The sequence below is a fragment of the Salmo salar genome, chromosome 04, assembly GCF_965601325.2.
Source record: "Salmo salar chromosome 04, fSalSal1, whole genome shotgun sequence".
NCBI classification, from domain to species: domain Eukaryota; kingdom Metazoa; phylum Chordata; class Actinopteri; order Salmoniformes; family Salmonidae; genus Salmo; species Salmo salar.
The window spans coordinates 73,237,697-73,257,981 of NC_138294.1; the positions used below are offsets into that span (position 1 = coordinate 73,237,697).

Consider the following 20,285-nt stretch of genomic DNA (forward strand, 5'->3'; position numbering starts at 1 on the left):
CACCTTTAAGGATTTACGAGGTTCAATAGCCACAGACCTCTAAACTCCTTTGCTCAGCAGTGTTCCTTGTGTCTTGCTACTGAACAAGAGAGCATGAACCAACCACTGGAGGCACGGACTACACCTGGCAGGACTGATGGTTGTGTTCAGTAAGCATAAAATGGTAGAAAACAGAGTGAAATGAGGAGGTACTAACTGAACTTGTCCAATATGAAGCCCTTGTTTTCATTTTCAGTTGTGCCCCAATGAACATGACCCTGGACACAAAGGTGGCAATCGTCAGAATCATGGGAAAAGTTCAAGATAATTTGTCTTTTGTAAAAAAGTGTTGGCATGTGTTCATCACTGATGGTAAACTTCTTATTAGTCTTGGTTAATCACACAATGTGTTTAATACTTCAAAGTGTAAAGGAAGATTTCCGAGGCTAATTAAAATCATTTCTGAGCTGCCTGCAATGCACTCAGCTAACATGATAATATTGACTACAGTTACCGCACCATTAGTTGGACTGCCCCAAAGCTTCTACTGGCAATTGCATTGTGGGAATCGGATGCAAATGACTAGGGTTAGTTTACCATCGTTTTGGGATGAAGAAATGTATGATTTCTGATGTAATGTTCTCAAGCGATTACGTTTATCACCTGTATTTCATGAGTATGACATGGTGGGCCTACTTAATTTTAAATGACAAATCTGTTGGAGCAAATGATCATATAAAGGTAGGAGTACACTAGTTGGGAGGGGCAGTCTGACACAGGCAGTCCTCTGCCAGGGGGAAGTTGGTGCCAATGATTTAAAAGTGTTTGTTCATTATTATTGTTTATTACAGGTAGAATTGGAAGACTGGGGGACAACTATACTGTAGGTCTGGTATATCAACATTAGCTTGTAGATTGGTTTTCTATGTTTTGTCTGTTAATCTTCAATACCTTTTTGTTAACTTTACTCTATTTTCTTTCATATTAATACGATCTTGTACATTTGTCATAATAAAAAGCTTTTTTAAACAAGGAATGGTAGGCCTACTTGTTTTCTGTCGCTTGAAAGGGGCGTGAGTACAGCATGATAGTGTGAAATATTGATACAATCAGCTTTCTGACTAATGCAGGCATATCCACTTGAGAACCGTGCTTCTACACCTGCTTGCTGTTTTGGGTTTTAGGCTGGGTTTCTGTACAGCACTTTGAGATATCAGCTGATGTAAGAAGGGCTTTATAAATAAATTTGATTTTATTTGAGAACATCTGGAGAAAGTGTTGAGGGGGCATGTTTCCTTAAAGATGCATTCATGGAAGTTTAGTTGCAATTGGATTCTCCAGAAATGTTGACTTGCGTGGTTGCTGTATGGTTTATTTACACGTCTTAACTCATGAAAACAATATTTTAGGTAGTTGTTTTTGTTGCTAATCGGTGTGGAGAGGTGTGCCCCTTTCTGTCAAATTAGGACATTTCTGGAAAATACTTGTCTACTTTAGGTGGATTTTTGGCTCAAGGGCACCCCTAGTTGTTATTAAAGATCCGTATGGTTTATTTGCGAGTTTGTTTTGCATGGTCGGGTGCCCCGGGTGAATTGGAGAGGTAATTTACGTACCAATGGAATGGTCTACAAATAACAAACTCCGCACACTGGGCCTTTTAAAACGAACTCGCCCACTTTATAAACAACCAAATTACAGCGCTCAGAGGATAAATCTGCTGCCCCGCCCAAATCTCAATTAGACTACGCTCCGCCAACTACAGAAACTGGTGAGGAAAGCAGTTCGTTTAGACTAAACTTTAGAGTAAAACAACAATCGGAAAGGGGTCTCAAAAATACTTTCAGAACACAGCAAAACAATTAAAGGAGCGCAGTATCATTCTCGTAACCGAATTGTCCAGGTAACCTCAATTCTCCGGACATCATAGGTCTTTGTTTATAAATCTGCAGATGGGTGGAAACTATCCTATCAACATGTTTAATTCACTCCAGGCGGGTTGGGAGGACAGAGAAGCCACGATGGTGAATCTGAAAAACGTATCTCCTCCAAGTGAAGGAATACGGTACAATCAAGGTGAAATCACCGCTGTTTGGAATGGCGAAGGGCTTGGACCAGGGACTCTGTACATTGCAGAAACGTGAGTTTTTCCAGATTATTTATCAAGAAACTGCGCGATTTGATTGAAGTCGACTAGTATGTGTTTGACAAAGGCCTTTCCTCATATTGGCTACCTAAAGTGCGTAAAATGTATTGTTAATGACATTTTTGTCTAATCTCTCCTCAGATGTGTATCATGGTTCGATGGGTCTGGAATGGGGTTTTCTTTGAAATACCCGTCAATCAGCCTCCATGCAATCTCACGCGACTTTACCGCGTACCCAGGAGAGCACCTGTACGTCATGGTCAACACCAAACTCAACGGTGAGGTTTCTCCAAAGATACTTTGTCTTTCTCTCAATTCCAGTGTATTCAGAATAGTCTCACTTTCCGAAGTGCAATGAGACCATACCAGTTTGAAACGAGCGGCATGTTATGAAAAGTTGAGCCTGTACATAGACCTAATTATTGTATACAATTATGCACGAAAACGTTGCTTCGACGTTGCTTCGACATAAGCGGTTTCTCAGTCATGCCAACATTTCTCAGTCATGCCAACATTTTGTACACACAAGTAAGGGTGTATTCATTTATTTTGATTCCGTTTCAAAACGTTTTGCAACAAACCCTTAAATTACAAAACGTTTTACTTTTGGAGTATAAAGGTTCTCTTGGACAAATTCAGGAAGGGCCCTCAGTTTCTTTCTCTTTGTTTCCTAAAGTTAACGTAATCAGTTTCCATTGCACACGATTTTGCAACAGCCAAAACGTTTTGCAACTTAATTTGACTAATGCCTTTTCATAAAAAAATGAAAATAAAAGCAACCCTCAACATCCCAAATGACATACAAAAGCATTTATTTATTGTTCACCATAATATCTGAGCCACCCTGGCTTGCCTCCTGTCCTGCCTGGTCTCATAGACTAGACATAACATAGTAAATGTGAACCCGGGATACCTAAATTAGTTTGGTATGATTACATAAGACAGATTGGTTACTTAATGCAGAAACAAAAGTAGGGTGGTTGGACAGGGTGGATGGGTGGGCGTATAAAGCAAACGCCTAGCATCCCAAAGGTTGCGAATTCAAATCTTATCACGGATAACTTTAGCATTTTAACCCTTTAACCTAACTGAAACTTAACCTTGACAACAAAGCCTAGCTAATGTTAGCCAGCTAGCTAGAAATCGTAACATATCAAACATTTTAGGAAAAGGTGTCAAATATTTAACGTTGAGCAAATTTAACATATCATATGAAATGGGTGATGGACAACCACAAATGAATACATACCATACGAAATGTCATACTAAATGAAGTCCCTCGGATTTACGTCAAGAATAATAGAAAATACTCTTGAGACCAGGTTGTCCTGTCAGGAACAGCCACCATTCATCCCACACATACTCACCCGCTGCTGAATGGCCCGTTTTTACCCCCTAGAGAGGCTCATTGTCATGTTGCGGATGGGCGAGCTGCCAGTCACAGTTGCTCGGACATCCGATGCTCTTGAGAGCTTATTTACAGCTGAGTTGCTGCAGAGACTAAACAATAAGCAGTGTTTTTGCTTCATGTCTCAGGTCATGCCAAGGTCATATCAAATCAAATGTATTTATATAGCCCTTCTTACATCAGCTGATGTCAAAGTGCTGTACAGAAACCCAGCCTAAAACCCCAAACAGCAAGCAATGCAGGTGTAGAAGCACAGTGGCTAGGAAGAACTCCCTAGAAAGGCCAAAACCTAGGATGAAACCTAGAGAGGAACCAGGCTATGAGGGGTGACCAGTCCTCTTCTGGCTGTGCCGGGTGGAGATTATAACAGAACATGGCCAAGATGTTCATAAATGACCAGCATGGTCAAATAATAATAATCACAGTAGTTGTCGAGGGTGCAACAAGTCAGCACCTCAAGAGTAAATGTCAGTTGGCTTTTCATAGCCGATCATTGAGAGTACCTCTACCGCTTCTGCTGTCTCTAGAGTTGAAAACGGCAGGTCTGGGACAGGTAGCACGTCCGGTGGACAGGTCAGTGTTCCATAGCCGCAGGCAGAACAGTTGAAACTGGAGCAGCAGCACGGCCAGGTGGACTGGGGACAGCAAGGAGTCATCGTGCCAGGTAGTCCTGAGGCATGGTCCTAGGGCTCAGGTCCTCCGAGAAAGAGAGAGCATACTTAAATTCACACCGGATAAGACAGGAGAAATACTCCAGATATAACAGACTGACCCTAGCCCCCCCGACACACAAACTACTGCAGCATAAATACTGGAGGCTGAGACAGGAGGGGTCAGGAGACACTCTGGCCCCATCCAATGATACCCCCGGACAGGGCAAAACAGGCAGGATATAACCCCACCCACTTTGCCAAAGCACAGCCCCCACACCACTAGAGGGACATCTTCCACCACCAACTTACCATCCTGAGACAAGGCCGAGTATAGCCCACAAAGATCTCTGCCAAGGCACAACCCAAGGGGGGGCGCCAACCCAGACAGGAAGACCACGTCAGTGACTCAACCCACTCAAGTGATGCACCCCTCCTAGGGACGGCATGGAAGAGCACCAGTAAGTCAGTGACTCAGCCCCTGTAATAGGGTTAGAGGCAGAGAATCCCAGTGGAGAGAGGGGAACTGGCCAGTCAGAGACAGCAAGGGTGGTTCGTTGCTCCAGAGCCTTTCCGTTCACCTTCACACTCCTGGGCCAGACTACACTCAATCATAGGACCTACTGAAGAGATGAGTCTTCAATAAAGACTTAAAGGTTGAGACCGAGTCTGCGTCTCTCACATGAGTAGGTAGACCATTTCATAAAAATGGAGCTCTATAGGAGAAATCCCTGCCTCCAGCTGTTTGCTTAGAAATTCTAGGGACAATTAGGAGGCCTGCGTCTTGTGACTGTAGCGTACGTGTAGGTATGTACGGCAGGACCAATCGGAAAGATGGGTAGGAGCAAGCCCATGTAATGCTTTGTAGGATAACAGTAAAACCTTGAAATCAGCCCTTGCCTTAACAGGAAGCCAGTGTAGGGAGGCTAGCACTGGAGTAATATGATCATTTTTGGGGGGTTCTAGTCAGGATTCTAGCAGCTGAAGTTTATTTAGTGCTTTATCCGGGTAGCCGGAAAGTAGAGCATTACAGTAGTCTAACCAAGAAGTAACAAAAGCATGGATGAATTTTTCTGCATTTTTGGACAGAGTTTCTGATTTTTGTAATGTTACGTAGATGGAAAAAAGCTGTCCTTGAAACAGAATTTATAGCATGACTTTTGATGCTCCTTGGTTGGGGTCTGAGCAGATTATTTGTTGCGATTGCAAACGTAATAAAATGGTGGTCCGATAGTCCAGGATTATGAGGAAAAACATAAAGATCCACAACATTTATTCCATGGGACAAAACTAGGTCCAGAGTATGACTGTGGCAGTGAGTAGGTCCGGAGACATGTTGGACAAAACCCACTGAGTCGATGATGGCTCCGAAAGCCTTTTGGAGTGGATCTGTGGACTTTTCCATGTGAATATTAAAGTCACCAAAAATTGGAGTATTATCTGCTATGACTACAATGTCCGCTAGGAACTCAGTGAGGAACACTGCATATGGCCCAGGAGGCCTGTAAACAGTAGCTATAAAAAGTGATTGAGTAGCTGCATAGATTTCATGACTAGAAGCTCAAAAGACGAAAACGTCTTATTTTTTGTACAAAAAAATTTGTCAATTGAAATTTGCTATCGTAAATGTTAGCAACACCTCCGCCTTAAAACGATGGGGGATATGGTCACTAGTGTAACCAGGAGGTGAGGCCTCATTTAACACAGTAAATTCATCAGGCTTAAGCCATGTTTCAGTCAGGCCAATCACATCGAGATTATGATCAGTGATTAGTTCATTGACTATAACTGCCTTGGAAGTGAGGGATCTAACATTAAGTAGCCCTATTTTGAGATGTGAGGTATCACAATCTCTTTCAATAATGGCAGGAATGGAGGAGGTCTTTATTCTAGTGAGATTGCTAAGGCGAACTCCGCCATGTTTAGTTTTGCCCAACCTAGATCGAGGCACAGACAGGGTCTCAATGGGGATAGCTGAGCTGACTACACTGACTGTGTTATAGACTTCACTTGCTCGCTTATGACTATTCGTTGTGCCAATTGCTGCTTTGTCGATGGAACCTGCAAGTAAGCATTCTGTTGGACTGTGTATCCTGTACATATGACTAATAAAATGTGGAACTTTAAATTAAACTTGATCATTTTATTAATGCCAGTTAACTCTGATTGTAGTGTTCTTAGATTCATAATCCGCTTGGCCACCTTCACACTTGTTTGGTAGGAAAGATGGTTTTAAATGTAAATAAAATGTTGTTCCATTTGCATGTTGGACAATTGGTTGTATAGGTAGTGAAAGATCAAAATGAAAGTGTTTTATTTTTTCTTTGAGTTAAGCTTTGTGGGACTTTCATTCCTTTTATGGAAAGGAAAGAGCTGACATCCTTTGGGAGAGGAGGGTTTTCCTTAACCCAAGTTCTAGAACAAGTGGATCTCTGGTCTAGTTCTATTACATATACCCACCATGCGGTGCCTGTTTGGGAACACTTTTCCCAAGTCCGAAGGTGGATCTGTATACAGTTCTGATTGAAAAGTTGTCTTGTGCATTGCCGAGTAGGCAAGACTTGTCTGACATCTCATTACCCAGGAATGTTACACGAATACTGCAGTTTAACACGGCAAGATGTGTAGAGCAACATGGCATTATTGAGTAAATGTCATGAATCAAGCCCCTTACTCAGTGAATTTCAGAAATGTAAATAGTTAAACATCAAAGTTATCCTTTTTAGATAAAACAATACTAGATATATTCACTTATCACCAATAACTGATTTGAAACACTGTTTTGCAGTGGTCAACAGTATCCTCAACAGCACCTTCTTGGGTTGCACCATGGTGTAGCTGGAGGACAGCTATTTTCTGGGTACATTGACTTCTATACAAAACCTTGGAGGCTCATGTTTCTCAACCCCTTAAATAGATTTTAACCGTAATTATGACGACTTCCGAAGGATGTTGCCCAACCTCAGCTCTTGCAGTATGAACTGACATGTTGTCCATCCAATCAATGGATCAGATAATGAATTTAGCAGAGTCACATATGACTTACTTGCAACTCGACTTTGACTTAAACACCAGTGACTTGACTTGGACTTGAGCCTTATGACTCGACCGGACTTGATACCCTCCCCAAGCCCAAATATAAAAAATGATGCTATTAAAAAAAGTGTGCAGCGCATCAACTCTTCATTTAACGGATTACAGTTTGAATCGGACAGCAGCCAATAAAATTGTGCCAGCTGAGAAAATGTTGTGCGTGGCAGTGCAGTCGGCGGGTGAATTCAGATGGAGCCCTTGGAAAAATGATACCCAAAATGATTATTTTTGGATATAAAGACGATGCTGTATCAACAAAACGTATTGCAACTTGCAAAACATGCGGGAAGAAAATAACAGACGGAGGCGCAACAATTTCCAAGTTTGTTCGACATTTGAAGCTGACAAAAAAACGGTAAGTCGTGGCTAATATAACCGACAGCTATATATATATATATATATATATATATATATATATATATATATATATATATATATATATATATATATATAATTATTACTTTACTAGTGTATCATGTAGGCTAACGTAACGTTAAATCAATGAGCCTCCACACAGTCAGTCAGTGCGGTAACGTGATCATTGCAGCCAAGATTGAGCTACAACTGGCTAGGCAGTTTGTAGCCTAAACCCTGCCTGATGTTACTGCTGTTCCTAAAACCATTGACATACGTTATCTTACTGTAACCACATAGAGTGTGTGTTAAGTTTGGGCGATTGTGTACAAGCCTACATCGCCCGATTGCTCATGGCTTCCCATGTATTTCCATGGAAATATGTTTATTTGGAAATTAATAAATGTATAGATATTTTTAAAAGGATTCATGATTTGCGTAAATGTAATGTAATTACTCTTGTTAAAAATATGTATTACATTTGGTGAAGAGCATATTATGACTTGTTTAGGACTCAAAACTCCCAAGTTTAGGCCTTGGGACTTGTGACTTGTAAAACAATGACTTGGTCCCACCTCTGGAATTTAGTGCTCAAAGAATAAGCTAGGTAGCTAGCCCTGTTCACCCACGACTGCGTGGCAAAGCATGACTCCAGCACCATCATCAAGTTTACTGACGATGGTGATAGGTCTGATCACCAGCGATGAGACCGCCTACAGTTAGTGACCTGACAGTGTGGTGCCAGGACATCAAACTCTCCCTCAACATCAGTGAGACCAAGGAGCTGATCGTGGACTACAGGAAACGGGGCAGCACGTCCACATCGACAGGGCTGCAATGGAAGTGGGTCGAGAGCTTCAAGTTCCTTAGTGTCCAAATCACTAAGGACTTAAAATGGTCCACTCATATGCAATGACGCCTCTTCCCCCCCCCCTTCAGGAAGTATCAAAGATTTGGCAAGGGCCCTCAAATCCTCAAACTGCACTCAATGGTGCAGTTGTAATCTTGACTGACTGCATCACTGCTTGGTATGGCAATAGCACCACCCTCAATCGCATGGTGCTACAGAGGGTGGTGGGGACAGCCCAGTACATCACCGGGGCCAAGCTCCCTGCCATCCAGGACCTCTATCAGGCAGTGTGACAGGAAGGCCAGAAAAAACATTACACTCCAGCCACCCAAACCATAGACTTTTCTCTGCTTCCGCACAGCAAGCAGTATCGGTGCATCAAGTCTGACACAAACCGCTTCTATCCCCAAGCAATACAACTGCTAAATAGCTAACAGTCTGTGTAGCCATTCTGAGTTGACCCTTGTATTTTATTTTTACACTCTATGCACACTTGCAGAACTCTACACACTCACTGACTCGACACACACACAACATGCACACATTTATACTGACTACGCACACACTCGCATAAAATCTTAATTTACATTGCTGCTACTCTGTTTCAAATATCCTGATGCCTAGTCACCTTACACTACATGACCAAAAGTATGTATGTGGACACCTCCTCTTTGAACATCTCATTCCAAAATCATTGGCATTAATATGGAGTTGGTCCCCCCCCCCCCTTTGCTGTTATAACAGCCTCCCCTCTTCTGGGAAGGCTTTCCACTAGATGTTTGTACATTGCTGCGGGGACTTGCTTCCATTCAGCCATGAGCATTAGTGAGGTTGGGCATTGCTGTTGGATGATTAGGCCTGGCTCGCAGTTGGCATTCCAATTAATCCCAAAATGTAAAATGTGTTCGATGGGGTTGAGGTCAGGGCTTTGTGCAGGCAAGTCAAGTTCTTCCACACCGTTCTCGACAAACCATTTCTGTATGGACCTTGCTTTGTGCACAGGGGCATTGTCATGCTGAAACAGGAAAGGGGCTTCCACAAAGTTGGAAGCACAGAATTGTCTAGAATGTCATTGTATGCTGTAGTGTTAACATTTCCCTTCAATGGAATTAAGGGGCCTAGCCTGAACCATATAAAAACAGCCTCTCAACTAAACTTTAGTTGGCACTGGACGTTCTCCTGGCATCCGCAAAACCCAGATTCGTCCGTTGGACTGCCAGATGGTAAAGCGTCATTCATCACGCTAGAGAACACGTTTCCACTGCTCTGTGTGTGTGTGGGAGAATACACTCACCAGTAGCCCTAGTTGCATATGCAGGTGTGCCATAATGTGAGTGTCATGAGATTGCAACAGAGCTCTGTTCCACTTCTGACTCTATAGCTGCATTTACACTGGCAGCCCAATTCTGATCTTTTGCCCAATTTTTAGTAGCAAAAGATCTGTCTGATTTGGACAAATTTAAGTGCTAAAAATCTGAATTGGGCTGCCTATGTAAACGTAGCCTAACAAATCTTCTCTCTGCCGCCCCCCCCCCCCCCCCCCCCCAGGTAACTGTGAGAAGGATGTGGAGGAAGAGGATGAGAGTACCGATGATGACTGCGACGCTGATTCTATAAGTCCTGTTACAGAGATCTGTTTTGTGCCCAGTGATAAGGCTACCTGTAAGTGGGAACTGTGGAATACCATTCATGCATACTTCACCCTAATGTGAGCTATATCAGCACAGTTTTGGACTCGTAATAGATATTCTTCAGGCCTGAGCTAAATTTGAAAAATGAACCTCAAAGGAATGTTACTTAGACCAAATTGATGGTCCCTTTTACAGCTGTAAATCTATGGTTTGGGGAAAGGGTTGGTTTGGACAACTTTCCAAAATACTTTGAGTTTGTTTTCCACCCTCCAGTGGAGCCCATTTTCTCAGCCATCTCTGAATGCCAGGCCCTGCACCCTGACCCTGAAGACTCCGACTCTGACTTTGAGGGAGATGAGTACGACGTTGAAGAAGCTGGTGAGTGAGCACACCATGACCATGTTCAGTATTCATTAGGGCACACAACAATGTTTTGCAACGGGAAACAAATGAACCTTTCCCATTGGACAAGTCCAGGTAGTCCCTCCCTGCTTTAGTCTTCTGCCGTTTTTGTGACTAATTAACACAACCCATCTTTCTTGCCTACAAATTAACTTATTTCTTGACATCTAGACTTGGATGTTTCATGCCCAAATGTCCTCAGTGCACCTCCTCGACAATTGTTCTGCGATCAGTATAAGGAAGCACATTCATTTGTCTAATTCAGGTTGTTGGACTATGGCAGTGCAGAAAGAATAATTTATGTTGGTTAACTTTCACCAAAGTATATATCTGGTGTATGATGCCAGAACTTTCATTTTAAAACCACAACGTACTTTACAGTCCCACAGAATACTTTAATTGGGGCGCCCAATGTCAACTATATGTGGACATTCGACTAACCTTTCGGTCTCCTGTCTCCCCACCCACAGAACAGGGTCAGGTAGACCTGCCCACATTTTACAACTTTGAGGAGGGTCTGTCCCAGCTCAACCTGGAGGGCCAGGCCACCCTGGAAAGACTGGAGGGGATGCTGGCCGACTCTGCATCCCAGAAACACCACTGCATGGCCGGGGTCAGGCCCGAGGACACCCCAACAGGATGCTGCAATGGTATGCGCTTGAAATGCATTGGAATGTGGTCTGCATTGCTTTGTATACGGACATGGGTCATGTTCATTAGTGCATGCAATGGAAAATGACTAAAAGTTGTCCCTCACCATTTCAATCTTTCTGTTTGGTGCCTAATGAAGACCCTTGATTTGGGTAACAGTAGGTCCTAGGGGTGGACATTTTGTGGTAGGTCCGGAACAATGCAAGATGCTCTGATGAAGATGTATGAAACATCAGCGACACATCAGCATTAGATTATTGAAGGGAATCAATTTGCCGTCCTGAACTTCCTGCCAGCATTTTAGTTAAACAGTACTAAGCACCCCATCAGTAGGCTAGCCTGGAATTCCAAACTGAATAACGCTACGTTTCACTATTGTTTGAAGTAGCCCTTATGTTACTGATTGTATTCATTTCGTTATCAACTGCTGCAAAAAGTACAGATGTGAAAATGCACAAAATTAACAGTAATTTTTGGATTCAGTCTAGTCAGCTGGACAGTTTTGTCCAACTTTTAATCTATTAATTTCCCAATAATCTCCAGACTTCGCTTTCAATTTCTAGCATGGTTATGCATATGCTTTTCATATTTCTACTGTAAGAAACATTTTAATTGAGTGTTGTCCATGATATAGGCCAATTCTCATGAGTGCTAAGGGTTAAGAAACGCAGCATAATTCAGCTGTTTTCAAGGCTTGTTCAGCAGTCCAGTAAAAATAAAATATAAGCTAAAGCACTAGCACACAAGTACAACTAATGTACGGTGCATTCGGAAAGTATTCAGACCCCTTGATCTTTTTCACATTTTGTTACGTTACAGCCTTGCTCTAAAACTGATTTAAGTTTTTTTTTTCCTTCAATCTACACACAATACCCCATAATGACAAAGCAACAAGTTTGTCATTTTTGCACATTTATTAAAAATAAAAAACTGATATCACATTTACATAAGTATTCAGACCCTTTACTCAGTGCTTTGTTGAAGCACCTTTGGCAGAGATTACAGCCTCGAGTCTTATTGGGTATGATGCTACAAGCTTGGCACACATGTATTTGGGAGAGTTTCTCCCATTCTTCTCTGTAGATCCTCTCAAGCTCTGTCAAGTTGGATGGAGAGCATTGCTGCACAGCTATTTTCAGGTCTCTCCCTCCAGAGATGTTAGATCGGGTTCAAGTCCGGGCTCTGGCTGGGCCACTCAAGGACATTCAGAGACTTGTCCCGAAGCCACTCCTGCATTGTCTCGGCTGTGTGCTTAGGGTCGTTGTCCTGTTGGAAGGTGAACCTTTGCCCCAGTCTGAGGTCCTGAGTGCTCTGGAGCAGGTTTTCATCAAGGATCTCTCTGTACTTTGCTCCGTTCATCTTTCCCTTGAGCCTGACTAGACTCCCAGTCCCTGCCCCTGAAAAACATCCCCACTGCATGATGCTGCCACCACCTTGCTTCACCGTAGGGATGGTGCCAGGTTTCCTCCAGACGTGGCGCTTGGCATTCAAGCCAAAGAGTTCATTCTTTGTTTCATCAGACCAGAGAACATTGTTTCTCATGGTCTGAGAGTCCTTTTATTAGGTGCCTTTTGGCAAACTCCAAGAGGGCTGCCATGTGCCTTTTAACTGAAGAGTGGCTTCTGTCTGGCCACTCTACCATAAAGGCCTGATTGGTGGAATGCTGCAGAGATGGTTGTCCTTCTGGAAGGTTCTCCCATCTCCACAGAGGAACTGTGAAGCTCTGTAAGTGACCATCGGGTTCTTGGCCACCTCCCTGACCAAGGCCCTTGTCCCCCAATTGTTCAGTTTGTCCAGGAGACCAGCTCTAGGAAGAGTCTTGGTGGTTCCAAACATCTTCCATTTAAGAATGATGGATGCCACTGTGTTCTTGAGGACCTTATATTCTGCAGCCATTATTTTTGGTATCCTTCCCCAGACCTGTGCCTTGACACAATCCTGTCACGGAACTCTAGGGATAATTCCTTCAAACTCATGGCTTGCTCTGACATGCACTGTCAACTGTGGGACCTAATGTAGACAGGTGTGCCTTTTCAAATCATGTCCAATCAATTGAATTTACCACAGGTGGACTCCGATCAAGTTGTATGAACATCTCAAGGATGATCAATGGAAACAGGATGCACCTGAGCTCAATTTCAAGTCTTATAGCAAAGGGTCTGAATACTTATGGAAATGTTTTTTTACTTCTAAACCTGTTTTCACTTTGTCATTATGGGGTACAGTTGAAGTCGGAAGTTTACATACACCTTAGCCAAATACAATTCAACTCAGTTTTTCACAATTCCTGACATTTAATTATAGTAAAAATTCCCTGTCTTAGGTCAGTTAGGAATACCACTTTATTTTAAGAATGTGTAATGTCAGAATATTAGGAGTTATTTATTTCAGTTTTTATTTCTTTCATCACATTCCCAGTGGGTCAGAAGTTACAAACACTCAATTAGTATTTGGTAGCATTGCCTTTAAATTGTTTAACTTGAGTCAAATGTTTCAGGTAGCCTTCCACAAGCTTCCCACAATAAGTTGGGTGAATTTAGGCCCATTCCTCCTGACAGCTGGTGTAACTGAGTCAGGTTTGTAGGTATCCTTGCCCGCACACACTTTTTCAGTTTTGCCCACACATTTTCAAAAGGATTGAGGTCAGGACTTTGTGATGGCCGCTCCAATACCTTGACTTTGTTGTCCTTAAGCCATTTTGCCACAACGTTGGAAGTATGCTTTGGGTCTTCCAAATGGACAATGACCCCATTGCGACCAAGCTTTAACTTCCTGACTGATGTCTTGATGTTCCCAAGGATGAACCAGACTTGTGGAGGTCTACATTTTTTTTTTTTTTCTGAGGTCTTGGCTGATTGCTTTTGATTTTCCCATGATGTCAAGTGAAGAGGCACTGAGTTTGAAGGTAGGCCTTGAAATACATCCACAGATACACCTCCAATTGAGTCAAATGTCAATTAGCCTATCAGAAGCTTCGAAATCCATGACATTTTCTGGAATATTCCAAGCTGTTTTAAAGGGACAGTCAACTTAGTGTATGTAAACCTCTGACCCACTGGAATTGTGATACAGTGAAATAATCTGTAAACAAATGTTGGAAAAATTACTTGTCATGCACAAAGTAGATGTCCTAACCGACTTGCGAAAACTAGTTTGTTAACAAGAAATTTGTGGAGTGGTTGAAACACTTAGGTTGAAGTCATTAAAACTAGTTTAACCTTAGCATGGGTACTTCCTATAAGCAGAAACTCAAACAGGAATGGAAGGGCAAAATGGAGTCTCTCAGATTTGCAGAAGGGAGGGTGCGGGAAGGCCTTGTAGGCATTTTGAAAAGTTGAGTAGCAGTGGTCCAATGTTTTTCCGGAGCGGGTACTACAGTCAATTTGTTGGTAGAACTTCGGTAATGTTTTCCTCAAATTTGCTTTGATATGTGGTTTCCAGTTCGCATAAAGTCCAGTGAAGTTCCTTGAGGGCCGTCGTGGTATCGGCTTGAGGGGGAATATACACGGCTGTGACTATAACCAAAGATAATTATTTTGTGAGGTAATACGGTCAACATTTGAGGTATTGTAGGTCGGGGGAACAAAAGGACTTGAGTTCCTGTATGTTATCACAATCGCACCATGAGTAGTTAATGATGAAACGTACACCCCTGCCTTCTTCCCGGAGAGATATTTATTCCTGTCTCCGCGATGTACTGAGAACACAGCTGGCTGTATGGACAGTATATCCCGATAGAGCCATGTTTCTGTGAAACCGAGTATGTTACAATCCCTGATGTCTCTGGAAGGAGGTGCTCGTCTACTTTATTATCCAGAGGCTGAACATTGGTGAGTAATATACTCGGAAGCAGTGGATGGTGTGCATGCCTCGTGAATCGGACTAGAAGTCCACTCCGAATACTTCTTCTCTGCTGGCGGTGTTTTGGAGCAGCCTCTGGAATAAGTTATATTTATAATGCTGGTGAGTTACCGCCGCTCTGATATTACATACAGGCATAAATTACTTTTGGATAACACAATTCTGGGCTAATAATGTAAGAAATAACCCATACTAAATAATGCAAAGTTGCTTAGGAGCTAAGAGCAGAGCTGCCATATCTGTCGGCGCCATCTTACATTACATGCCAGCATAGCACATTCCATTTCGGGCGGGGGTGTATTGTCATGTATATGCTACAGCGAATGTCCTATATAGGTTTATGAGTTGTGACTGAGGTGTTAGAAACAGGATGGCGGAGCGCACTTGTGTTGCATGCATTCCATAAAGTCTATAGGTCAACGCTGCTGGTTCCACAAAGCTTTGCTTTGCTGCTGCCTGTCTTTTCTGAATCGCAGAGTGCAATTGACACCTGACACTAACCTTATTGGTCTGTGACCTTAGGGTAGGTATACTCTGCAAGTGTCATGTTCAGTAGGGAAAGATTTTTGAATGGAGCGAAACGGGGAGGTATCCAGTGAACACATTTTCCCTTTACATTGCAAAAAATTTTGCTACAGTTTGCACTTCTGAACATGACCCAGGTGTCCAGAAGGGCAAGTTGTTTCATGAAATACTTCTGACTCCTACCCTTCCCCTCCACCTCCAGAGTCTGGTGCAGTAGGGGTCTCGGGACAGTTTGAAGACGTTGATCATTGGTAAGACTTTACCCTCCTCCTTGGAATAGGTTATAGTGATTTAGATTTTTATTGGATAATTAAAAGTACAGTACCAGTCAAGTTGGGACACCTACTCATTCCAGGGGTTTTCTTTTTTACTATTTTCTACATTGTAGAATAATAGTGAAGACGACTATAAAATAACACATGGAATCATGTAGTAACCAAAAAAGTGTTAAAATCAAAATATATATTTGAGATTGTTCAAAGTAGCCACCCTTTGCCTTGACTGCTTTGCACACTCTTGGCATTCTCTCAACCAGCTTCATGAAGGATGTCACCTGGAATGCATTTCAATTAACAGGTGTGCGTTGTTAATTTGTGGAATTTCTTTCTTTAATGTGTTTGAGCCAATCAGTTGTGTTGTGACAAGGTAGGGGGGGATATACAGAAGATAGCCCTATTTGGTAAAAGACCAAGACCATATTATGGCAAGAACAGCTCAAATAGGAAAAGAGAAATGACAGTCCGTCATTACTTCAAGACATGAAGGTCAGTCAATTCGGAAAATTTCAAGAACTTTGAACATTTCAAGTGCAGTTGCAAAAACCATCAAGCGCTATGATGAAACTGGCTCTCATGAAGACAGCCTCAAAAGAACACCCAGAGTTACCTCTGCTTAATATAAGTTCATTAGCTACCAATCTCAGAAATTGCAGCCCAAATAAATACTTCAGAGTTCAAGTAACAGACACATCTCAACTGTTCAGAGGAGACTGCGTGAATCAGGCCTTCATAGTCGAATTGCTGCAAAGAAACCACTACTAAAGGACCCCAATAAGAAGAGACTTGTTTGGGCCAAGAAACACAAGCAATGGACATTAGACCGGTGGAAATCTGTCCTTTGGTCGAGTCCAAATTTGAGATTTTTGGTTCCAACCGCTGTGTCTGTGGAGCAGAGTAGGTGAACGGATCTCAACGTGTGGTTCCCACTGTGAAACATGGAGGTGTGGGGGTGCTTTGCTGGTGACACTGATTTATTCAGAATTCAAGGCACACTTAACTTCTTTGGGCTTGGGGGCAGTATTTTGACGTCTGGATGACAAGCGTGCCCAAAGTAAACTGCCTGTTACTCAGGCTCAGAAGCTAGGATATGCATATAATTGGTAGATGTAGATAGAAAACACTAAAGTTTCCAACTGTTAAAATAATGTCTGAGTATAACAGAACTGATATGGCAGGTGAAAATCCATCCAGGAAGTGGGATTTTTTTTGATGTGGGTGGTTTTCAATTGAATGCCTATTGAGTATCTAATGGGTTAGGACCCAGATTGCAGTTCCTATGGCTTCCACTAGATGTCAACAGTCTTTAGACATTGTTTCAGGCTTGTTTTCTGAAAAATGAAGGAGACCTTTCTGTCAGGGTACTGGTTTCCGCGCGTGACCGTGTGCGCGCCCTTTGTTGTTTTTCCTTTCTATTGAATACGCTATTGTCTGGTTGAAATATTAGCGATTATTTAGACAATTGACAACCTAAGGATTAATTATAAACATCGTTTGACATGCTTTGACGAACTTTACTGGTACTATTAGGACATATTCGTCTGCATGTTTTGACCGCCTTTGAGCCAGTGGATTACTGAACAAAACGTGCCAACAGAACTGAGTTTTTGGGATATAAAGAGGGACTTTATTGAACAAAACAAACATTTATTGTGCCGCTGGGACTCTTGTGACTGCAACCAGATGAAAATCTTCAAAGGTAAGTGCTTCATTTTATCGCTATTTCTGACTTTCGTGACTCCTCAACTTGGTTGGAAAATGTTTGTATGCTTTTGTAAGCGGGGCGCTGTCCTCAGATAATCGCATAGTATGCTTTCGCCGTAAAGCCTTTTTGAAATCTGACAAAGCGGCTGGATTAACATGAAGTTAATCTTTAAGCCGATGTATAACACTTGTATTTTTATGAATGTTTATGACTCTTTTTTTGAATTTGGCGAGCTGCAATTTCACCGGATGTTGTCGAGGTGGGTCGCTAGCGGCACGCCTGCGCCAGAGGTTTTAACCAGCATGGCTACCAGAGCATTCTGCCATCCCATCTGGTTTGTGCTTAGTGGGACTGTAATTTGTTTTTCAACAGGACAATGACCCAACACGTCTCCAGGCTATATAAGGGCTATTTGACCAAGAATGACAGTGATGGAGTAATGCATCAGATGACCTAGCCTCCACAATCACCCAACCTCAACCCAACTGAGATTGTTTGGGATGAGTTGGACCGCTCTGTGAAGGAAAAGCAGCTAACAAGTGCTCATATGTGGGAACTCCTTCAAGATTGTTTGAAAAGAATTGCAAGTGAAGTTGGTTGAGAGAATGCCAAGTGTGCAAAGCTGTCATCAAGGGAAAGAGTGGCTACTTTGAAGAATCTAAAATATATTTTGATTTCACTTTTCTTTGGTTACTACATTATTCCATGTGTTAATAGTTTTGATGTCTTCACTTATTCTACAATGTAGAAAATAGTAAAAATAAAGAAACCCTTGAATGAGTAGGTGTCTGAACTTTTGACTGGTACTGTACATAGAAGACTTCTCCAGCTGGTTGACTCATATAATTCAGTGTTTCCATCACTAGCACACCTGATCCAACTAGTCAAAGCTCTTTTATTAGCTGTGTCAGGTGTGCTAGTATTGGAATAGACTACCGTAATTTCCGAACTATTAAGCGCACCTGAATATAAGCCGCACCCACTGAATAAAAAAAAATATATATATATTTTTTGAACATAAATAAGCCGCACATGTCTATAAGCCGCAGGTGCCTACTGGTACATTGAAACAAATGAACTTTACACAGGCTTTAACGAAACACGGCTTGTAACAAAAAATAAAAAAATTAGCAGTAGTCATTGGTCACTATCTTCCTCCTCCTGTGCACTGAAACCATCTCCTTCTGTGTCTGAGTTGAATAGCCTCAGAATTGCTTCATCCGATATTGGATCGTTTTCATTGTCGCTCTCGTCACTTTCATCCGGAAGGAAATCCCCCGCTGAGCCCTCTTCAACACGCAGCAGTCCAGCCTTTCGAAACCCGTTAATGATAGTGGATTTTTTTTTACAATGCTCCACGCTGTCAGGACCCACTGGCAGACTTGACCATAAGTTGCTCTTCGCATGCGGCCCGTTTTAGTGAAGGATTTCTCCCCACTTGTCATCCAGGCCTCCCACTGAACACGGAGCGCCACCTTAAATGCACGATTTACACTGATGTCGAGTGGCTGCAAATACTTTGTTGTGCCCTCAGGAATCAAGTTTGAGAGCGCTCGATTTAATCTAAACAGTAAACAAAAAAAGTTGTTTGACCTTAACCCGTTCGGCAATTTCATTGGTCTAATGAAAGCTTCATGCTGCCAAAAAACTGAGCATATCACAGAATGTGTTTTTGGGGAAAAAAATTAAAAGTGGGAAAAATCCATATATTAGCCGTGTCATTGTTTAAGCCGCGGGGTTCAAAGCGTGGGAAAAAAGTTGCGGCTTATAGTCTGGAAATTACGGTAAATGGAACTGCTGGGTGTCCTTGAACAGGGGTTAGGGAAACACTGCTATTATGCCTCAATTATTTGGGCTCATGATTGGCTCTATACTCCTGTGCTGTTGTAAATGATTTAGTGTGATTATGAACGGCTCTGTTCCCGTGCGTAGCTCTAACGATCCCTGTACTGTAATCAAGCTGGGTAGTTCTAATACTCTCGTTGGCAGAGACTGCCAAGTTTGGCCTGCAACTGATAAATTCCACCTTCCATTCATCTGTGGCACAAGTTCCCCCTAGACTTTAGTGTGACTTAATCATTGACACACATGCTCCAGTCCCTTACCCAAAGGCCACCTATAGCATGTTTAAGCAGTCATTTTCTTTAGGATTTTTTTTTTTACTAATGATGAGTCATGATAACATGGCCATGATGTCACCATTGTCAGGTCCAGTTCCTGGCCACTAATCAGCCGTGTGAAATGTGATCTTGTGTTGCAGATGGAACAGAGAGGCCCTTGTTCGCACCCTCCTGACCGAAAGCTTTTTGAAAACGGGGGCATTAGGGTGGAATCGAAGTGTGGGGGGGGCCTAACGGTCTGATTGCGTAACACAGATGCAGGCAGAGCCAAGGCACTGGGTCTCTGAATGAGTATGGATAAATAATTTTAAGTCTTATCCAGCTAATCTTTACTGGCAGGTCACGCTAGGCCTCGAAGTCTGGAGGACTAAAGCAAATAACAACTGTCACTTTTGTGAAGCGTTTCCATTTTTATTACTGAAAGAAAAGACCAGACAGCAGATTTATTTTGAGCTTTGTATGTTCAAATAATAAAACTTGGTTTTGTATAAAGCAAAGTGTGTGTGAGAGAATGGATGAATTGTTAGTCGAACATAATCTGTCACCCGAAGTGAGCAGACTTTCAAACAGCAACTTGTAAATCTTATCAACCTTCTACTGTAATTCTTATCAACCTGCGTTTTAACAAGTGATCAATT

At 42.4% G+C, this 20,285-nt stretch overlaps 1 protein-coding gene across 2 annotated transcripts; it reads left to right on the top strand.

Annotated features, from left to right (window-relative positions):
- Window positions 1–1,542: 1,542 nt before the first annotated feature.
- LOC106603712 (methylosome subunit pICln) lies at window positions 1,543–20,144 on the top strand. Of its 2 annotated transcripts, XM_014197721.3 has the most exons (7): window positions 1,549–2,116; window positions 2,264–2,400; window positions 10,026–10,139; window positions 10,382–10,486; window positions 10,981–11,160; window positions 15,750–15,798; window positions 19,788–20,144. In XM_014197721.3, coding segments are annotated over exons 1-7 (774 nt in total). In that variant the 5' UTR covers window positions 1,549–1,928; the 3' UTR covers window positions 19,789–20,144. The 2 variants fall into 2 exon arrangements, with proteins under 2 accessions (XP_045573226.1, XP_014053196.1); XM_045717270.2 differs by lacking the exon at window positions 15,750–15,798 and having other exon boundaries at window positions 1,543–2,116.
- Window positions 20,145–20,285: the final 141 nt, after the last annotated feature.

Excerpts from the sequence above, each read along its gene's own strand:
- LOC106603712 (XM_014197721.3), top strand. The coding sequence starts at position 1,929 with ATGGGTGGAAACTATCCTATCAACATGTTTAATTCACTCCAGGCGGGT. Across the intron at positions 10,140-10,381 it reads GCCCAGTGATAAGGCTACCT|TGGAGCCCATTTTCTCAGCC; the intron begins GTAAGTGGGAAC and ends TCCACCCTCCAG. Across the intron at positions 11,161-15,749 it reads CCCAACAGGATGCTGCAATG|AGTCTGGTGCAGTAGGGGTC; the intron begins GTATGCGCTTGA and ends CTCCACCTCCAG.